Genomic DNA, 22770 nt, shown 5'->3' on the forward strand with positions numbered 1-22770 from the left:
TCCCAATGTCCTCAGCATTTAGAGGACGGCAGGATGGGCAGTAGCCATGGACCACCTGGGCAGTAGCCATGTACCACCTGGGCAGTAGCCATGTACCACCTGGGCAGTAGCCATGGACCACCTGGGCAGTAGCCATGTACCACCTGGGCAGTAGCCATGGACCACCTGGGCAGTAGCCATGTACCACCTGGACAGTAGCCATGGACCACCTGGGCAGTAGCCATGGACCACCTGGGCAGTAGCCATGGACCACCTGGGCAGTAGCCATGGACCACCTGGACAGTAGCCATGGACCACCTGGGCAGTAGCCATGGACCACCTGGGCAGTAGCCATGGACCACCTGGACAGTAGCCATGGACCACCTGGGCAGTAGCCATGGACCACCTGGGCAGTAGCCATGGACCACCTGGGCAGTAGCCATGGACCACCTGGGCAGTAGCCATGGACCACCTGGGCAGTAGCCCCACTCCCTTTCAAAGCGGCACCCAACATTCTTGGTGGGAGGAACTGCTGCAAGTCACTCACGTGAGAGCCAAGGGTCAACACCTCCTCATCCAGCACAGCCATTCACCAAGCAGACACACAACATTTAACTGGGGACTCAGAATTCATCACCAGATCTAGGGTGGCCCCACACCTCCTGGATGCCAGCTTGTCTTCTGTCCTTGCTCTTCCAGCCTTCACCCTCACCCACTTAAGTTTGCTGACCTAGGGCAGTCTTTCAAAATATTTTCTGCTAAGTCAGTGCACACCAAGTCCCTGAGAGCTGCGAAGCTGTGGTCTGTTCCTGAGGTCAAAGGGCCCACAGGCAGGTGTTTCCATGCATGTTTATCTCAAGCCCCCATCCATATGAAAAATCTCCAAGACCAGGAACCATACATCTCCTTATTCCATCATTAGTACCAATCACAAAAACTTCCAAATACTGAACTCAAGAGAGGGAGCGCCTATGAATCACAGCTAATGATAGTGATGTGAAGGCCAGCAAGTGTCTTGACAGAAAGTTCAATATGAATCCCAAGGGCAGGCCCAAACAGAAGCTCTCTGGCTAATCCGCAGATACAGAGGTGAGGTGGCAGCCCGCATCTACACCCCTGCTCAATGCTTTACTAAGTTTCACAACAGATACGTCATGGCCACAGAGGTAAGTAGAAACTCAGTGCACGGGATCTATCCAAAATCTCTCTCAGAAAGATCCTGCTAATAACAGAACTAACTGCTAAGAGAAATAATCCAGAGAGACAGAACTGCACAAGATAAAACTTTTTGTGGGAGGCTCAGGCTGAAGCCATTTCGCAAAATCCAACCTACTTGTTGTAAACACTTCTTTATTCCCAGGCTGTCCTTCTGTGCCGTCTGCTGCTTGAGAGTAAACGACGGCACTGTAGTCAGTATCCGGCTTTAGCCCAGTGAGCAAGACCTCTAGGGAGGGACCCTGGACAGAAGAAGGGTCTACGGAGTCGAGAAAGTTCCTGTGGAGTTGGCACAGGATGGCCACTGGGCTTCTCTTGCTACCATTGGTATCTGTTTCAAACACAGGAGGCAAAGACATTAAAAAGATATATCCCCCACCTTTCACCACCCTATCCCATAGAATGACACATCTAACAAGCCCACAGTTGGTACTCCATAAATATCTACTCTCTGCCTCCTCCTGAGAAAGATCCGGTTCCCTGAAAAGAACCAGATTAGTTCACTGTGTACTATTACCCCAGAAACACCATGGATATTTTGTATCTTTCTTTGAACTCTGATATGTTGGTCCATTCTCCTCTCTTTGGGACATGGTTTTCCACCACTCCATAACTCTACCTTAGCTACCACAGGCCACGCCAGGACCACACCTGAGAGGGTGGCAGGGATAGCAGGGGATGAAACGGGAAAAGCTCATGACCATTTCTCCCTGAAAAGCAACTTGTCACATAGACCAAAGCAGGAGAAGACATGAGAGGGGCGCATCTTCTGAAGGCTTGATGACCTGTCAGGGCCATAAATTATCTTTCATTCCTAGCATTTAACATCTGATTTCTGACTCTAATCCCCAATTTGTATCTCTGTTTCCTTGATGCAAAATGGAGACTGAGTCTCCCTCCCTCCTCATTTCACAGTTACCGAGGAGTCCACTAGGAACACTACAAAGTCTACAAACAACTCCAAAGAAACTACAAAGGACATCTGCTGTTTGCCTCAGTGAAGAGACGGCTTGGACCATCCTTAGGTTAGCACTGGGCATCTGTTCACCTGAGGAAAAATTTAAAAGGACTACCTACTTTCCTGAATTCCAAAATCCAAAAGTTTCCGGCCCTACCACCATACTGAGCCCCGTGTTCACATGTAAAACATGAGCCCTCTTTCTTTTTCACAAATGTATGAGCTCAGACTACAGCCCTCCAGCGATTCTAAGACCCTACACAAAAACATGAACAGTATGCTTTAAAATCCAGTAAGATACACTCAGAACCTGATGCACAATTCTGTAACACACCTTCTGTAACCAGTAAGTCATTCTGTGTCTCCTTTGATTCTGGGAAAGAACAGTTACTCTGGGCCCCCAGCGTCAGGCCTGAAAAATTGATGGGTAAATGTAGAGTCAACTCTGAGGAGTTTCCAAAGCTTTCAAGAAGCATCCGGTAGGAGGCGGAGCCATCTGTGTTGCTCCAGGTGAGAAGGGCCTGCGTCACACCCATGAAGGCAACTCGGAGATCAGTCACCGGCAAAGGTTCTGTTCAAAATCACAAAGGTAGTATTAGTGGAAGAGGTATCGGCAATCATCTTTTCTTACATCGGTGCCACTTCAAAGTGACCCATATTTCATTTGTATCAACCTAAACGTCCCCACGACATCACAGGGGCAGGGGACAAACACTTTCTGAAAAGATGAGAAGGAACAAACCTTAAAATCAAAACTGCTTATGTTCTGTGTCACTGTTCAAGACTAACTCCAATAGGAACTTGAAATTCTTTAAAATACTCTCCCACACAGTGGCATTTAACTGTATTTATTTTAGACACTAAAAATAAAGCATATAAAAATAACTGTTTCTAAATCTAGATGTCTCAGTTCAAAATAATGTAAACAATATGATTTTATAATGCCCAGATATTCTAACCCAGGAGACATCCAATGCTAAGGAAATTTTCTAAAAGACTTGCCCAGGCCCTCACATCACCTTATTTACTGGATGGGAACATGAATTAAACCATTTCACCATAAGAAACATACACCCCTTTTAATTTTTGTGACTGTTTTATTGCTTGATAAGTTGGTTTCACCATGTAGCCCAGTTGGGCTTAAATGTGCAACAATCTTCTCACCACTGCCTCGTGAGCGCTAGAACTACAAGCATCCCACCACACCCAGCACTGCTCCCTTTACTTTGTGATAGAAGAACAAGGAGACCAGAGGGGCAGGACGACTCGCTCAAGAGCACACACTGCTGGTGTGCTCGGTGGAGAGACCAGAATGCAGAGAAGCAGATAAGGCAAAAGTGATGGTGTTCCAGAGAAGACCCCTGCCTGAGGTCTCAGGGAGCTGACTGCAAAGCACTCCTAAGGCAGCTTCCAGCTATGGCATGAGGTGACTGATCAACGTTTTATCTGAATTCTCACATTGGATATCTAGATGCAAAGATTTCTAAATTACGTCACTGTGGGCTGCTGGGTGTTGTAGCTAAATGGGACTACATGGAGGCCTCCGTGCCCACCGAGCACGTACCACATGGGTACTGAGGATCCAAACACCAATACCACTGAGCTACAACCCCTGTTCTCTGTCTTTATTATTAAAGAATTAAACACCAATAAACTAGAAAATTTAATGATTTTGGTGGCTGTCTGGATACCATGGTACTCTGACAGCTAGAATCAGGCTCTCCAGGTTCCAATTCAATTGCTTAATATCCAGTATTAAGGAACCTTAGAAGAAAGTTAACTCCTCCATATCACAGTTTTTACCTTCAGCCTCAGGTTTTATGAGGACAAAATAATGTTTGTCACGCACAGTGTCTGATGCGATCTCTTCCACAGAATCCTGTCCTAAGGACTCTAACGTGAATAAAGACATTTTCCTTCCCTTCCCATATTACTGCTACTATAGCCACCAGCTATGTTCCTTGTCCCTTACCTGTTGTGACATTTTTGTCCGTGGGTCCGAAGGTCTGATTGGCTGCTATTGGAGTGATGGAGAATGTATAGAAAGTAGCTGGACTTAAGCCTGTGATGTTATATGACATTTGGTTTTTCTCAGTAGTAAACGTCAGATTCTTTTCCATCTTATTCTCTATTCTGTAAGTGTACCCTGAAACCGCTGAATCGTTGAGCCTCCATGTTAATTCCACACTGGTTGGGCTAGAGACAGCTTCAATGTCAAATACAGGGCTCAAAGCTATTTAAATATAGAAGAGAGAGAGAGATTAATTACATGTAATAAATATAAGAATAAAGCCTACCTTGTATGTCTACCTTTCAGAACTCAATTTCATTTCTCTTCATTTGCCTCTTTGACTTTCCTGAAATAAAATACATCCAAATACACGTGTACTCATGCATGTGAATACGTCCCTAAACCAAAGACAAAACAAATAGAAACTAGCCACGTTGGCTACGAGTTTAACATAGATTTGAATTTTGACATTAGCTGAGACAGAGAGATCTAAGATGCAAAAGAAGTCTGGGAAACTGCCTATTCTACCAACTTACTGAGTGACTTGGAGTGATCCCCTTAAAACTGCTCCATCCTAACTGTGAAGGGTTAGTAAGCCATCATGACAAAACAGACAAGGCATTAAAGCCCCTGGTCATATAATTTTATTCAAAGTCATCTCAACTCTTAGGCTATCAGTTTCATCCTTGGTACAATGCCAGGTATGCAAATCCCAAACCAATGGAAGCCACATGGTTACTCACAGTGACACTAGCAAGTGCATGTACCCTAGTTAAGTTCAAGATTGAGGAGTAATGCCCAGGAACAGCAAAACACAAAGTAAAGCCTTAATCTTAAGGTGCTGGGGAAACCACAGGTAACACCCCAGCATGAATGGGATGGTGTGCCTCACCTCGGGGCAGGTATAAAGTTATCCACTTTATAGAAAGGACAGGAAGAAAAAGAAAAATGAAACACTTGAGGGATCATCTTCAGTCATGAGTTTCCTCTACAAAGTTCACATCAGTACTGGGTGCTGCCATTTGCAAGCAGTGATAATGGGGATGAGAACAAAGTGGCAACTACAGCAGAGGAGGAAGTAAATCAGGAAGTAAATCGGCAGCGCCCGTCAGCAATTCCCCGACATGCTATCTATCAGTCCAGAATGTGCACTTCCCACTTACTCAGCTCACCTGCAAGAGCACAGCTACAGCGCCATTTTCAGTAGCAAAAAGACATGCTAAGAACCATTCTTAAATCCCTGGAATGAATCTCACTTGATCACAATGAACAGTCTTTAATGTGTTGTTGAAATGGGCTTCTAATCTTTTATGGAGGAATTAACAAAACCATTCATTAATATAAACCTCTCTCTTAGGACATGTTTTTGTCATATCCTGTGTGTCTTGAAATATAGTCTTCCTCTCAAATGTTTTAATTCCTTTTTTCTTACACTGTTGCTTATCTGAAAGTGTGTTGCTAATTTCCAAACATCTGTAAAGTTTCCCAAGTTCTTATTAACTTATTTCTAGTTTTCCTTGATTTTGAAAAATACTTGCAGAGCTCTCAGAATTATTAAACTTGTAAGATATATTTTGTAGCCTAGCATAGGTCTATCCCAGACAGTGCTCGATCTCCAGTGCAGAAAAATGTGTATTTGCAGCCGATGGAGAAAATACCTGGATATGTCTCTCAGGTCTCCTTGGTACACACTATAATTAGAACTCAGTCCTTCATCCTTACTTAAGCAGTGTGGGTAGTCAAGCTGGGGTTACACAACCATCACACCCTCTGAGGTGGTTTGAAAGAAAATGTTCCCCAAAGGAAGTAGCAATATTAGGAGGTGCAGCCTTGTTGGAGTAGGTGTGGTCTTGTGGGAGGAAGTGTGTCACCTTTAGGTCTTTTTCTCAAGCTCAACTCAGTGTGACAGTCAGTCAACTTTCTACTACTGCCTACTAGTCAAAATGTAGCCAGCACCATGTCTTCCTGCATGCCACCATGCTCCCTGCCATGATGGTAATGGACTGAACTTCTGAAACTGTAAGCCAGCACCTCACTTAAATGTTTACTTTGTAAGAGCTGCTGTGGTCATGGTATCTTTTCACAACACTATAAATCCCAACTAAGATACCTTCTGAATGTGGTGGTAAAAACATCTTCTCAGTTACTCACCCTGCTGCCTATCACAGTGACTCTACAGACGGGTCAGGTCTATAACCTTAATCCAAAAACCAATTCTGGAGGCTGAGCCTAAATCCTGTATGTTATGGGCTAAATTGTGTCATCCCCAAAAACCATACATTAAAATATTAAACATCAGTACCTCCAAATATGTGTGTGCTTGCAAGACAGTGTGTATCAAGGAGTTAAGTTCAAGAGAGGTCATAAGGGTGTGGCCTCTTGCAATAAAATAGATGCCCTCATATGTTACAAAATATTTGTGTACACTGTAAAGATATGTCTCTGCCTAAGATGCCTTCTGATAGGTTTAATAAAAAGCTGAATGGTCAGCTGCTAGGCCAGAGAAAATAAGCAGGACTTCCAGGGAGGGAAGAGGGGAGAGGAGGAGGAGGAGGAGGAGGAGAAAGAGGAGGAGGAGGAGGAGGAGGAGGAGGAGGAGGAGGAGGAGAAAACTAGATGGGAGACTTCGCCAGCAGACTCAGTCAAATGTGCAACACTAAGAATAGGTAACCAAGCTATGTGGCAGAACATAGATTTAAAAAAAAAAAAAAGGTTGATTAAGTTCTAAGAGCTGGTTGGGAAAAAGCCAAAGCTAAGGCCAAGTTTTCATAATTAATAAGAAGTCTCCAGGTCATTATCTGGGCTGGTGATCCAAAGATAGTCCGACAAGAAAGCTTGCTACACTTTTAAGAAGAGCACATTAGTATACAGGCATAGGGGCGGGGGGGAGTCCCGTGATGACACAGGAAGAAAACAGCCACCTGTGTGCAAAGAGAAGCTCCTCAATTATAAGAAAATAAACTATGGACAGTGACTGGCATAGCTCTGGGGTCGGATTCTGCAGACCAGCGACTCCAGCTCCCTACTAGCCGCCTACTAGCTTATCTGATACCACCTGTGTGGTTCCCCGTTATTTGTAAAAACCTTTGCATATTACTGTTGCTAACGAAGATTTGCCTTATTAGAAGGGTTCAGTAGATTGGTCCCACTTTGCATAGCACAATGAGACCAAGCTAATCATATCTCAAGGAATCCTAGGCTCTAGGATGTTTTTTATCCAGTAAGAAGTGAAAAAAATGTTCCTGAATTTTAGAGACAAAAGCTACCAATTTTTTCCAAAAGAATATGCATTTTTAAAATACTAACTACTATTATTCTTCTACAGAAACAGTAAGGTCTTTTTAAAAATAATTTATTTACTTTAATTTCATGTGCATTCCTGTTTTGCCTGCATATATGTCTGTGTGAAGGTGTCAGATTCCTTGAAACTGAAATTACAGGCAGTTATGAGGTCCATGTGGGTGCTAGGAATTGAACCCAGGTCCTCTGGAAGAGCAGCCAGCTTCTTAACCATTGAGCCATCTCTCCAACCCCAACAGTAATGATCTGATCCCAGAATTGCTTTCAGATGGATGTATTTAGCTATAAAAACCATCATTACTAGATCGTCAGAAAAGCATATTTATCTTGTCTTCCTGTAGAGCAAGGAAAGAAAGCACCTAGCCATGGCTGGAGCTCGGTCCTCCACACCACCCTCGGACTCAGGGGGACAGGATTCTGTTCTGCTTTACTGTTCTAAGGATGGAGCCCTGAACTCCATACATGCTGAGAAAGTACCCAACCATGAGCTAAAGCCCCATCCCCAGGCTGATACTAAAAACCAAAGGAGGCTGTCTCTGCTTCTGAAGAGATTTGAAAAATCCTCAACACCATATTTTAAAGGCCAAACAGTAACACAAAAAAGTGCTTGCAGAATAACAGCACATGCAATAGGAAAATAACTGCTGCAGTTTTAATTCATTTCTCTCACCCACGGGGATAGGCTGGAAAGAGGAATTCATAGAAAGCCCAATGTTTTTATGAACTGGTGGTTGCACTGTGTCCCCCAGGCTTCTCTCAAACTCTCTAGCTCAAGAGACCTCTGGCCGAACAAAGTCTCCCAAGGAGTGGAAACTGCAGGAGTACACCCCCACGTAGCTCAGAAAACACAGAATTTTTATAGCTGTGGTTGAAAAACTGACTCTCTTTTCACTTGCTGCTTCTACTTTCACTTGGCTTCTAAGGAAAAGCAGAAAGTAAGTGGGCTTTCACAGTTTTCTGTGAGCGTTTTGACCACTAGGGGACAATAGCAAACAACACAAGAAAGAATGGGAAGGAGCGAGGTACTCACCCGCACCTGCACCTGTGCACAGGACCTGTAATGGAAGAGAAAAGGGAAGTCAGCAGATTCATTCAGCCATGGAAATGCAAATCAGAAACAGACCAGCTGGGGACCTGTTAATGGGAGTGGGCTTTGAATTTGTGGAAGGATGGCGGCCACAGTCAGTGTGTCTGGAACTTTAAAGACAGGGAGAGCTCAAGTCAATGACACAGGATTAACTGTGGAGGCCATGAGGCTGCTGACTTCTAGGGGCTCCAAAAGCCAGTTCTCCCTCCTGCCTCTGTGAGATGAACTGAAGCAGACACAAAAGCCAAACCAAGTTTGTCTGAGCCAGAACAAATGGAAATCGAGACCAAAGGCTCTTCCCACAGCCAAGTCCAGAGCCAGCAGACTGGTAAAGCCTGAAATGGAAAGTCAGGGGGCTTGGATCGTTCACCTTATTCGGTCTATCAGCTGACGGCAGTCTTTTTTTTTTTTTTTAAATCATCTGGTATGCTACTTTGAGAAGGAGTGAAATATGATTTAGTTGACAATGTCAATATTCCATTTGGGGTAAGAAAGACCATGCCATAAATCATTTCCCCAACATATAATGTAATTTGCAGTTGTATGTTTCGTTGTTTCTTAAATACATGCTTTTGGAAATTGGAATTTCCAAAGTATGGTGATTGTGAAAAAGAAAATAATAAAAAGAAGAGAAATGCCCTGCAACTTACAACCATCCTTAGAATTAAAGTCTACCTTACCTACCCAGCAAGCTCTCTACTCTTGGTGACATTCACATTCTTGAAACTAATTTCCCCCTTAGAAACTTTACATATTTATTCCCTCTTACAAAAGGACAGTGCCAACAAAACTTTCTTTCCTCTTTTCTAGGTGCCTAAGATGTCACCCATTCAAAAGTCTCTTCAGTAACCACCCAGGAAAACTCAGCACCCTCCCCCTCCATTGCCACTGTCTCCTCCACATGAGCAGGAACACAGTTCATATCGCAGGCTCAAAAGTGCCACAGGAAAGAACAAGCAAGCTGAGGAGGAGCAAAGGCATTCCCAAGGTCAGGCAATACATCAATCAATGCCTCTGGGATGGGTCCCAGGAGAGGAAGGAAAATAAACAAGTTCACGGCTAGCACAAGAAAGCAAGCATATTTTGCCCAGTACTTAAAAACAATCTTTAACTACAAAACCTCCACACATTAGGAAGGTTGAGTCCTGGCACCTGCCCACGGTACATCTCTCCTCGGTATCTATACGCTTTTGTCCCTCCTGGAATTCATTCATCTTAGGACCACCTGAAATCCTAAAAGACCTGCATCCTGCCCTCCAACTGTTTGCTGGAAAGCAAGGGAAATAAGGTAAGTCTAAAAGTAACTTGAGACAGAGAGCACTACCACAACATGCCAGCATGAAGCACCTACAAGAGCCCAGCACTCCTCTGAAATGCCAGGGCTGCAGCCAACAGCCTTGTTATCCCAGAGAAAAGCAGAGAGGCAGCTGCGCCTTAGGGAAACAGACAAATGGTACACCTGACCTGGGTGCAATGGTGGCAGGGGATGTCAAACAAGGATGTATGCAAAAGCAGGGTGTGGTATTTCTAGGTCTGGGTCTTGTGTACCTTAAGTCACTGGCACAGGTAAAATCACATGATGAGGAAAAGGGAACACAGCTGAGTCCCCGTGTGTTCAAGTCACAGAGCGCTGACTACCAGATATGTTCTAAACGGCTCTCCAACACTACTCAATGCTCCAAACAACTCATTAGTAAGAAGGTGAGTGGCAGGGCCTGGATTTGAAGCCTGGTGCTCAATTACAGAGGACCTGTGTATAACCAGCAGCTCTGCCACCTAACGTGGAAATACACTAGGGATCAGTGAAGGTTTAAAAATTAATTATAAAAGATATTACATCAGCATGTTCCTTTCCAGTCTTAACAAAAATAATAATAAAAAGAAAGAACGGAAGGAAGGAAGGAGGGAGAGACAGACAGACAAGCAGAGTGAGCATGCTCTGTGCCTGGTGCTGAGGCAGGCAGGGCCGGGTTTCTGCTCTCCCTGTGCCACTACACCAACACTTACCACTCAGCTACCTGCTTTTGCACTGTCTGCTGAAGGAAAGTCACACTGGTTCACAAACAGAATGAGGTAAACTGACGTTTGCCTTAACCTTCAACTGTACAGTAAAAATCTTGACTGGCCCATTACTCCTCTCCCGGGATCAGCTCAGGTCAATGATGAGCACAGACAGGAGCCCAGTTCAGGCCAGTCCCACCCCATCCTCTTCCACACCAGCTAAGAAGACACCTGGCCAGGTGGGCACTTCACACATGCTTTTAAAATGCCAGCAACAGAAAGGTCATCCTTCCAGAAGGAAGTAAAAGCCAGGTTATGCCTGGTGCTGAGATAACAGAGACTGACACTCTCAGGCTCAAAAACAGCAGACCAAAGTTACCTGCAGAAAAAAGTCCCCTCCCTCAGGTATCCCCCACATCAGTTTCCACCCCCACAGGGAAAGCAGTAAGCATTCCTCAGGCCCCTTCAGAGTCCTCAGTCCACCCAGGTAGCATATAAGGTTCAGGTTACACAAGCCAAGATCACAGATACTAGGGAGACAAAAGAGAACCTGAAAGGCCTGCTTCTTCCCTCTGGGCAGAAAGCAGACCCTGAGGTGTGAACAGATAAGGGGCTTGTCAAACTTCAAGCCGTGCTCCCTTCTCACTGGGAGCTTCCCCCTCCCCCCCCCCCCCCCCCCCCCCGCCCCCATCCCTTCCCTTCCCAGGGGCTCCAGATGCCGGGAGCCTTTGCACCAGGAAGCTGCTGGAGGTGTTGCAGAAGTACTATCTACACAACCAAAAGTGCAAGCCATACAACAGAAAAATCACTGGTCCACAAAGAGGAATGGGGTACTGACTCCTGATACATGGCTAGATCTTAAAATGATGACAGAGGCCAGACACTTGAGTCCACATAGTGTATGAGTTCACTTATATAAAATATCCACAGAAGCGGAACACAGGCAAGGGGTCACAGGGGCTACAAATGAGCTCAACTTGGGGGTTTCTTTGTGGGAATTCCAAGTGTGGAGAGCTGACCAATCAGAGCTACACAACAGGGTGAGCGCAGTGCACACAGCTGAAATGCGCTCCAAATAGTCCTCTCAGTGTGGAAGTTCTTCTCATTTCTAAAAGATAGTATGCAGCAGGACTGGATAGTCTTGCTCAGCCACTCCCCACCTTACTCAAGGGAGGAGGGAGAGGGAGCTTCCTGGAGAAGAAAGAAAAGAAGGAGGAGAAGGAAGAGAAAAGGAAGGAACTGAATTCTTCCTGCTCTACAAACAGTTCGCAGAGACTGCACTAGGAGCATGAACCTAAAACTTTCAAATTCTCCCCAAATCTGCATGAAAGCACCACACACCAAAATAAGACTCTCCTCCCCTCTCTCTCATGTGACTGCCCAGTTGCCCTGTCTCCCAGGCTATGAACTTTGAAAGCCCTGAATGCATGTGTGTGTGCGTGGGTGTGTACACGCACGCGCGTACACGCACAGACACACAATCACACCCTTCTTCCTGGATCACCTAAGGCTGTCTCCACACCCATGATGCTCATCTCCCCACTTCTCACAACCTGAGGTCCTGCAGAGCAGAGACAGCTGCATCCTAGGTCTGCAAGGCTCAAACCTTTCTTTAAAGCTCCCAAAACATCATCCATACAGATAAAACTAACAAGAGGCAGAAAGGGTGATTATCTGCTGTGCTCTTTTTGTTTCTGCTCTGTAAGATTAAGGCTGTGACTCAGGGCAGAACCCTCTATTCGGAACATAAAACAGACAAGTGCCTAAGGTGGGGGCCTTTTGTGAACACTGAAGGTAAATGGAACCTGACCCTATCCTCTCACTTACTTACCTCACTGACACCTTCCTTTCTTAACCTGTGTGTCAGGACCTTCATCAGTGTGAAAATAAAGAGACCTTCAAGGTCACCCTTCTTAAAATGCGCAGTATCAGCCAGAAGTCCAGCAGAGACAGGGAACATGCTCAGCCAGGGGAGTCTTGAAAGGCTGTGGATGTGGCAGTGGAAAAGCAACGAGCATCCCGTAGCGGCACAACTCCAGAGGAGACAAGCCGAGGGGACTGCCTCCTCCATCTCTGGGCTATCCAAACAGGGAGGTGGAGGTCAAGGGCACCCCTGGCATAGAACACAGAGGTCATCTCCTCTTGGCGTATAGACAGGTGGGCATGGAGAAGGCAGAGCAGGCTCACCTGACTACACTGCAGAGCCTGTCAATCTGGTGGGTGAGAGCCAAGAGTGGTCAAGGTCAGTTCAAGCAGGGGATGGAAAGGGGGACTGACGCATCACAGCAGTTGGGAAGACTGAGGGAGACCATGTCTGTGTGTTCAAGGCCAGCCTGGTCTACATAGTGAGACCCTGTCTTCTAAAACGGTCAGGCTTGACTTTCTCTGCCCTTTAGGCTACAGCTTGAGGGTCTCACAAAGTCATTCATTTCACCTATTATAAAATAATGGAAGGGCATCTTCAATAGACATCCCGTATCTGTGTTCTCTCAAGATTCAAATACAGCAAAGTTCCTTGATTCCAGTCCTAACACCCTTCCTCCTCACCAAACCCCAAAGCTGCCCTTTCAATTCAGCTGATGATCCCTGAGAACCTCTCAGTCCATTCCACTCAACACGGTGCCTCAAGCCTCGGCGTGGCTCTTATGGTGGTCCAGACCCACTAAGAGCTCTTTGGGGAAAGCCCCCAAAGAGAATGCCAAAGCAAGAGGGCAAGGTAGGGGGCCTAGGCGAGCAGGTAAACCTTGCTTAAGGACCTAGGGAATGTGGATGGCAAAAGGAGTCAGGAGAGGGACATAACTTGTAAAAGTGTGGCCTGAGACTGCACTGCTGTAAACTTGACTCTCACAGAGCTGCAGGTGTTACATCGATCATCTAATTTAAACCTTCCAGAGACCATAAGCTATGTGTACCCCCATCTTACAGATGTTGACACCACACCTGGGAAAAGTTAAGCTCCAGTCCCAATAACTATACAACTTAAAATTTAAGATTTAAGGTCTGCCTGACCCTGAATCCCCTGGCCTTAAGTCCAGGAAGCGCTGAGCAGCCTGCCTCATCTACTGGCAGGTCTCAACAGATTCCAGGAACCCAAGGTCACCATTGCCTGGCCTTGCTAAGCCTGGCCTGCCAGAGGGATAGACAGGTTGTTTCAGCTGGTTGGAACCGACTGAATGAAGCAGCTTTTGCAAAAGAGGCTGAAACACAGAGCAGTCTGAATTTTAGCAAGTGACAAGGCTGCAGGTTTTCTAGTCTACATGGTCAGCATTCCAGGGTGAATAATGAGGACTGAACTAATTACACAAGGTAACAATAGACTCCTTATCCTTCTAAAGCCAAGCCCACAAACCATAGTACAATAGTTATTTTTACTTACTGGCATAATTAACCAAAATGTGAACACTTCAAGAAATGTTTAAAATCAAACAACATTTTATAGGGTTTGGAGCAAACTAAGTCCAATTCTGAACGGCCACCATTTTTCCTAGATATAGTTTATCTCCTTGTGAATATTACCCAGCAGCTCCCTGAAATACAGGCCACAGAAAGGAAAATCATTGACTTATGAAAAGGGCACACTGGCAGGACCTCCTGCCAGGCACAGACAAAAGGCACCAAGGCTGAAAATGCCCCAGAGGGCGGTGTTACTTGGAGGACCCATCTCAATACCTAGCATTAAATTCCACCTTGGAGCCCAAAAACAGGACCTGAACAGACAGCAGACAACGTGGCAAATGATCAGTCACAGCAAGATGAGCACAGGCTGGCTTACTCTACCTCATCTGCAAATAAATGACTCTTAATTTGATCCTGCCATTGTCTTTAAGAGTCAGCAACACCCATAGATCCACACCCTGAAGATTCAAGGTGAACCATCAGGGGTTCAGTGGATGGGAGGGGCACCACCCAGCTGAAAAGTCCAGCAGCCTTAGCTCTGCTCTGGAGGCAGTGGAAGGCAGTCAGAAGATCACCCTGAGTGAGGCAGAGTGGGGTGTGGCTTTGGAAATCCTGGGCCATTAGTCTCTATAAGTATTCTTAGCAGAGCTGAGGATTTTACCCCCAAAAAAGAACCTTATGAAACATGTAAGAACAATTCTACATTTCCTATCTATATGTACGGTCATATAAGTATCTGCATACCCGATGAAAACAGCAACCTCAAGTGACTTTTCTACTTCTAGAGTAAGTATGTGCAACCAGGTGAGGCCACTGATGATCTCCACTGAATTCACATTTCACATATCAACACCCAGGATGCAGAGGCAGGAGGATGGCCGGTTCCGGGACAGTCAAGGGATGTGCACAGCCTGTTTTACAAGACGGGACAGTTTTAATTTAAAATTTAATGCAACAGAGACTTGAGCAAATGTTTTCATTACAATCTCAAACACTCTCAAATTTGGAAAGCATGGTCTGAGGAATTCTTTTTTAATGAAACACACACATTTATGGAACCTTTAAATGGACTACAGGGAACATAAGATGGAACCTGGTGGTTTGCCTCTCCGTGAACTTTATGAAGGTAGAGAGTAGATCCCATATACTTTAGCAGCCCCACCAGACTACATGGCATTTGTAGGGCCCACAGGTCTACCCCCTCCTCTCCTCTCAGGGTTCATCTTGAAGACAGTTTCTGGCCAGACATCCTGTGGCAATTTCTGGCTAAACATCCTATTTGTTCCTTTGCTCCCTCTGCCCCCCTGGTGGTTAGCTATAGGTGTCATGGTCTGTCCTGTCTCTTTAAGAAACAAGCCACACACGCTCCCTCCCCCATCCACTGAGGCAGGCATATCTTCCTTCCTCCTTACAGCCTGAGTCTCTTCCTTTTCCTTTTCGAAGAGGCAGCTTCCAACTCCCTCTCTGTCACTCTCTTTCTCTCTGTCCCTCGGCTCTTCTCTCCTTCTCCTTTCCCCTCCATAATCCACTAAATAAATATCCAACCTCACTCTGCAGGATGTGCCTATCCATCTGTCTCTCACCCACCACCGGGGATCAGCCGCCTTTGGAGACCTGTGGCATGGTCTCGTGTGCTGCCTGGGACTGGCTGCTTGGGGACCTGCTTCTTGGTCTCATGGCCTGCAGCAACCACTAGGGGATCCTGCAGCATTTTAATTAATCCATTACAATAGGACCATTGTTTTATGCTTGGTAATTTCCCACCTGCCTGGGGGTAATTCCATTTTGCAGCAGTTAGGTATATAAGGGTTTTCCTAAACTTGAATAAACGGTAGTACACAATACAGTAGCACAAACTGTACCGTAAAGAGTAACGCAGGCATTACAGTTAGAGATCTATCAGCGAGACCAGGAAGTAGAACAGCCCTGAGAGATGGCCCTCAGAATGCTGGTCAGCAGGTAAGAAACTGATGGTGAGGGTGAACTGAAAATGGGTGCTAGTAATACAGTATTGATGGGCCAATTGATAGTTCTTTTAGAAAAGCAAGGCACCAGTATTAAAACTAAGACAGCACAAGAGTTCATTAAGACAGTTTTGTTTTGTGTAAGGTAGTTTATTGCCTATTTTTTTTTTTTTTTTTTTTTTTGGATTTTCGAGACAGGGTTTCTCTGTAGCTTTTTGGTTCCTGTCCTGGAACTAGCTCTTGTAGACCAGGCTGGCCTTGAACTCACAGAGATCCGCCTGCCTCCTGAGTGCTGGGATTAAAGGCGTGCGCCGCCACCGCCCGGCTATTGCCTAATTTTTTGAGAGAGTATAGTCCCTGGTTTCTACAAGCAGGGGGCTTTAATATTCCTGTCTGGAAGCATTTTAAAAAAAGTACTAAAGGGATATAGAAGAGAAAGACTGTACTGCTAAAGAAAGAAGCTAGAAAAAGAAGAAAGGGAGGAAGCAAACAGAGATGTCTCCATGAGACCTCCACGGCAGAATCCATTCCATGCCGCTTCAAATCCTTTTGCTGCTGCTTCCGCCCTATAGATTAGAGGCAGAAATCCGAAAGATCCAAGTTAGACTAAATAATCTAAGTAGAGACAGGCAAATTTAACCTGTTGTGGAAATTATTGATCTGCAAGGACAGAGGATCAGGCAGCATAACCCTCTGGCCTTTAAGGACAGTAAGCAACTAAAAGAAGCAGTTATGGCCTATGGAACTCATGCCCTGTGAGTTCCATACTCATTCAATGTGGCTTTAATGGAATCCTTTGTGGAACTCAACCTTGCGCCCAGTAGTTGGATGCAGCTTTGCAGAGCTTGTCTTTCAGGAGGAGATTGTTATGGAGAGGTGACCACACTGCATAACCTTGACGTGTTAACTGGTGCAGAGCAGTATGCAGGCTTAGCAGCACAGATTGCTTTTGACCCTGCTGTTTATGCTCAGATAGCAGCTGTGGAAATGTGAAAAGTTCTACCTAATAAAGGAGCAGGGGAACAACTGTCTAAGATCCTTCAAGGACCCTCCAGAACCTTACCCTGTTACAGCTGGGAGGTCACATTTTTGGGGATGTGGACACAACTATGCCTGTCATAAAGCATTGGACTATGAAAATGCTAACAAATACTGTCAGGAAGCTACACGCCCCCATAGGAATAAGAGTTTAAATGACTATGTCCTGTTCTGCAGGGACATTGGCGGCACTCACGGTGATGGGACAGGTAACTGTTTCTGCCCTTAGGGGGAGACAAGTTGAAGCTACATCAAGGACTTGTTTTCAATGGGACATTTCAAAGGGAATTGCCCTGCAGGTAAAGGGAAGGTCAGTCAGCCTAAGGAGGATCCAGGTGTTTGTCCACCCTAGCTCAACCAGTGCTTTTTCCCTACTAAACAAGAAAGAGGTGGCAAGGGGTTTGGCTCCACAGGATTCCCTGGAGCTTTTTGGGGTTTCTAGTTTAGAGAACCGCCCCACACTTAGATTAACAATCAATAGGAAAAGGTTCCAAGGCCTTCCAGATACAGGGGCTGATTCTTCTGTGATTGCTAAAAAACACTGGCCTGCAGCCTGGTCTCTACAGCCAGCCTCTATGACTCTACAGGGGATAGGAATGGCCAGTTCTCCAGAGTGCAGTACCCAATATTTAGATTGGAAGGATGAAGAAGGCAATAAGGGCATTTTTAAACCATTTGTCCTGAAACACCTTCCTCTTAATTTGTTGGGGAGAGATGTTTTACAAACTATGGGAGCAATCCTGACCACTGAACCTGTGCAGTGCATGTTAACAGACCAGGGCTTTGTCCCTGGGCAGGGGTTGGGCAAAGATCTGCAGGGAGACCTGCAAATTTTAGAGGATGAGAAAATAATACAACAGTCACCTGGACAGCATGCAGGGTTGGGAAATTGTCTTAGGGGCCATTGCAGAACAGCTAGAACGCATTCCCATAAAATGAAAAACCTGTATGGTTAGAGCAATGGTCCCTAAGTAAGGAAAAATTACAGGCTGCTCATACCCTGGTCCAGGAACAGCTTCTCCCTGGAATACTTGTATCTTTGTTATTAAGAAAAAGTCTAGTAAATGGAGGCTGCTGCAAGATCTTAGAGCAGTAAGTGATTGTATGGAAATAGTGGGCGCTACTCAACCTGGGTTGCCTCAGCCTGTGGGTATTCCTGCAGGATACCATCTTTTAGTTATTGACATTAAGGATTGTTTTTTTTTTCACCATTCCATTGCATCCAAAAGACTCTGATAAATTTGCTTTCAGTGTATCATCTATAAATTTCAAGGAACCATATAGACCAAAAAGACTCTGATAAATTTGTTTTCAGTGTATCGTCTATAAATTTCAAGGAACCATATAGACACTACTATGGGTAACATTACCCCAGGGGATGGCCAATAGTCCTGCCATCTGCCAAATGTTTGTGGCCCAGGTTATTGCCCCCATAAGGTATAAGTGTTCTCAACTGTTTATCATTCATTATATGGATGATATCCTATTAGCTGGACAGGACCCAGATATAGTTCTTGAGGCATTGGCTGACTTTCAGGAATGCCGAGCACATACTGGGTTGATGACTGCCTTCGAAAAGGTACAACAACAGTTTCCATATCAATACTTGGGGCATCAGCTGTTGCAGACAGGAGTAAAACCACAGAAAGTTAATCTTTGCTTAGATAAACTACAAACTTTGAATGATTTTCAAAAATTGCTTGGAGACCTCAATTGGGTCCGGCCCAGTCTGGGAATTCCTACTGGAGCCTTAAAACCACTTTTTGACATTCTGCAAGGGAATCCAGATCCAACCTCCTTCCGTAAGTTGACACCTCGGGCAAGGCAATGTATTACTTTAATTGAGGAAAAGCTTGCCTCTGCTCATATTCATTATACTGACTATAGCCAGCCTCTGCTGTTGATAATTCTTCCCTCTCAGCATAGAACTACTGCAGTTTTTTGGCAGCAAGGACCCATCTATGAGTACATAAACATGTGTCATCTGCAAAAATTGTTATCTTATATCTATTTGCTATGCTGCATGTTATTCAGAAAGGATATCAACTTAGTTTGCAAACCTCTGGAATGTTACCTGATAAGATTATTACACCATATACCCAGGCAGAAATAACTTGGCTGCAAAATTTTGCTGAAGACTGGGCCTTGTTTTTATGCATTAATCCCTACAGGTTTGATAATCATTATCCTTCTGATAAGTTGGTCACCTTTTTCATATATCTCCGGTACACTTCCCTAAAGTTATTTCTTTACAACCTCTGGCTCAGAATGTGTTTACTGATGGTTCTTCCACTGGGAGAGCTATGGTGGCCTCCTCTCCTGATTTTGATATTCAGTCTGTTGATCCTAACTCTGCTCAGGTAACTGAATTGATTGTTGTACAAATGGTCCTAGAGAAATATCCTGATATTCCATTTAACCTTTTTACTGACAGTCAATATGTAAGCAAAATTCTTGCACCTTTGGAAACTGCAGTTTATATTGCCTCTGTATCTCGAGTCCAGATGCAGTTATTGGCTATTCAAACTTTGCTTTGTGCCCGATCTGTTCCCATTTATGTAGGGCATTTATAGGCTCATACTGACCTTCCTGGTCCTTTGAGTGAGGGGAATGCATTGGCTGATCAGCTTACTCGCCAAATTTGTGCAGTTAGTCAAGAATCTTGTAAAGCTGCAGAAAAGGCTCATAATTGTTTTTATCTCAATGCTGGGTCTTTAAGATTTCATTTTAAGATATCAAGAGCAAGCCACTGATACTGTTAAAAAAATGTTCTCTGTGTACAGAACTTTTAACTGTTCCCCATTTGGGAGTTAATCCTCATGGGCTTGCCCCTAATTCATTTATAGCAAATGGATGTTACCCATGTTCCTTCTTTGGGGCATATGCAATATGTTCACATAACCTTGAATACATATTCTCATCTTGTTTTTGCCTCAGCCCATACAGGAGAAAAATTACAGGATGTTAGAAGTCACTGATTCCAGGCTTTCGCCTACATGGGAGTTCCAAAAACTGTAAAAACTGACAAAGGGCCAGCCTACACCAGCATTGGCTTTGCTAAATTTTGCTTTGAGTTCTCTATTTCTCATAAAATAGAAATACCTTATAATCCTCAATAATAAGCCATAATGGAGCATGCACATCATACGCTCAAAGTTTATTTGCATAAAACAAAAAAGGGGGAATATGGTTCCACCCGCAGAGACCATTTATCTTTTATTTTATACATTTTAAATTTTTTGACTGTTAATGTTCAATCTCATACTGCTGTTGACCAGCATTGGCAGTCAGTTTCTTCTGGGATGCCTCATGTCAAATGAAAGATGGCACTTGGTGTGGTCCAGATCCTGTGCTGGTATGGGGTAGAGGGGCTGTTTGTGTTTTCCCACAGGATGCTGACAGTCCAGTATGGGTACCTGAGTTCCTGGTGCGTGCTGTGGATTTTCCTGTCCAGAAGCCTGAGGACAGGACAGAGCCCAGAGGTCAGATGGACACTGGTGAAGAATCCTCTGTCTCTGATGCCAGTGGGATTGGATAGCCCTGTGTGGCCTATTTCCCTTCTACCAATTTCAGCACAGGTAAACCCGTTATACCTTTGGATACCACCCAAAATATTATCACAGGAATTTGGAAAATTCCTCAGTTGTAGAAACTTCTGATAGCAGAATTTGCCCAGCTCCAGTCAGTTGCTGCTAGCCTGGGCTTTTGAGTTATGATTGGAGTCTTTCCATACTTTGGGTTGGGTGCATTACCACCTCCCCCTGGACTCTTAATTCCCATCCAGCAAAAAATTGTACTTTATCATCCTGTTAATATTTCTGGAGTTTTAAAATGTTCTAAGCAGATTTGTCAACTAAAGAGTTGCTGGGGTCCTGAGGAGCTGGCTGTGGTGTCTGGGTGCCAAGGATTGTTCCTCTACCTATCAACACATCCCATGATGATCAACTCATCCTGCATCAAACAAGAAGAGATTTTGGAGTTACAACAGCCATTATGGTGCCATTGTTATGGCTGCCACAGCGGCTATGGCTGCTGGATTTACCATTAGACAGTTAGTTGCTTCTGCTAGCACAATACCTTATAGGGCAGGTTGCAAATGCCTTGGCCACTCAAAATGAGCTAAATTCACTGATGAATATTGCAGTTAAATTTGCAATTGGTTTTGGTTTAAAACTTAACAGATACAGTGAAAATGCTTACTGCTGTTATTTATGGACCCTGGAGTACACAATTTACAAATTGGCTCTTGAGATTATTCTAGTTAACTATACCAGGGTTCCTCCCACCAGCGCTGAGACCTTACTTAAAGGGCTCCAATTTGCAGGCAGACTCATTAAGGATTGAGCAGGCACAGCCTCCTTAAGGAGTGTTTATGTGTGCTGGAGCATCATCTTCATGTTTTCATGGTGCCAGAGCCAGAGGCAAGCTCAGGTTAATATCGCCATTCGACAAATTCTCTTAGCTATTGCCCCCGAGGATCTTTCAGCGCGAATCTGGCTGAACTTGGTGATGGATGACTAGTGAGCCAATGATGGGAAAGGTTTTTAGGGGGCTGCCCCAACCTAAAACAGGAAATGTATTTTACCTGGATGCTTTCCCATGACAGGTAAGGGGTGTTGCCTGACATTCAATGCCACCCAAAACAGGCCTAGTCATGTAATTTATATAAAAGGGGGACCTGGAGGGCCCAGGGGTCTGCCCCTCTTCCCGGGTTCATCTTGAGGACAGTTTCTGGCCAGACATCTTGTTGCAATTTCTGGCTAAACATCCTGTTTGTTCCTGTGCTCCCTCTGCCCGCCTGGTGGTTAGCCATAGGGCCATTGTTTACTCCACTTGGACTTGGTAATTTCCCACCTGCCTGGGGGAAATTCCATTGTGCAGCAGCTAGGCATATAAGGTTTTTCCTAAACTTAAATAAACGGCACTACGCATTCTCTCCTCGCGAATGGCCCGTGTCTCTTGTGTGTTCTTTTAATCTCCAGGCTCTTGCCCAGCTCATGAACTGTGCCATAGAGAGTAATGCAGGCGTTACAGGCATTGAGACTGACCACAGATCCCCAGACCACTTGGAAGGGCTCAGTTTCCATCTGCAGACAGGCTAAGATCCCAGCTCTTTCTCCCTTTATCCATTTATCGTAAGATAAATCAGGGTGCTAAATCAAGGCTTCATTGTTGAATCTAGTAGTATCTTTTGTTTGATGACAATGTTTTGTTCATTTGTTTGTAAGACACTGTGCAGAATTTGTAGCCCAGGATGACCCCGAATCTGTGATGCTCGCCCTCAGCTCTGATGTGCTGGGGTTATCAGCATGTACCAGCATGACAACTTTTCTAGGATATTTCTTAAAATCTTTAAGAACAGGGAGAATTGACATTGTTCTTTTTTTAATTATGGTGATCAGCATCTAAAAAAAAGCCGGGCGGTGGTGGCGCACGCCTTTAATCCCAGCACTCGGGAGGCAGAGGCAGGCGGATCTCTGTGAGTTCGAGACCAGCCTGGTCTACAAGAGCTAGTTCCAGGACAGGCTCCAAAACCACAGAGAAACCCTGTCTCGAAAAACCAAAAAAGAAAAAAAAAAAAGAATACTTTCTCATCTGGCCACATACAAGCCATTAATTAGATCTGGGTGACCCTCTCTGTGGGGGTAAAGGCTAAGCAAAACTGGCCACTGGCAGTACTGTCATCCCAATGCTGAGGACGAGCAGCAGTTGCCAAGCAACATGGCACCCACACAGCTGGTTTTCTCTATTACGTGTGAGCATGCAAAGACTGGGAGAGGCTCTATGACTTTTCATGCTTTCACCTATTTCATTTATTTAT

The 22770-nt window shown here is 44.9% G+C and overlaps 1 protein-coding gene across 1 annotated transcript in view; it reads right to left on the bottom strand.

Moving 5' to 3' along the window:
* Nucleotides 1-22770, bottom strand: part of Ptprj (protein tyrosine phosphatase receptor type J) — a 164159-nt gene that overhangs the window by 38378 nt on the left and 103011 nt on the right. The window contains exons 2-5 of the mRNA XM_041637506.1: nucleotides 8494-8518; nucleotides 4125-4385; nucleotides 2487-2723; nucleotides 1313-1525 (exon numbers count right to left, since the gene is read on the bottom strand). Of these exons, the coding sequence (XP_041493440.1) occupies nucleotides 1313-1525; nucleotides 2487-2723; nucleotides 4125-4385; nucleotides 8494-8518 (736 nt within the window). The remainder of the gene's footprint in view (nucleotides 1-1312; nucleotides 1526-2486; nucleotides 2724-4124; nucleotides 4386-8493; nucleotides 8519-22770) is intronic.

Source organism: Microtus oregoni, unplaced genomic scaffold (genome assembly GCF_018167655.1).
Source record: "Microtus oregoni isolate MIOR12 unplaced genomic scaffold, Mior012 000053F_ref0000044, whole genome shotgun sequence".
Taxonomy (NCBI): domain Eukaryota; kingdom Metazoa; phylum Chordata; class Mammalia; order Rodentia; family Cricetidae; genus Microtus; species Microtus oregoni.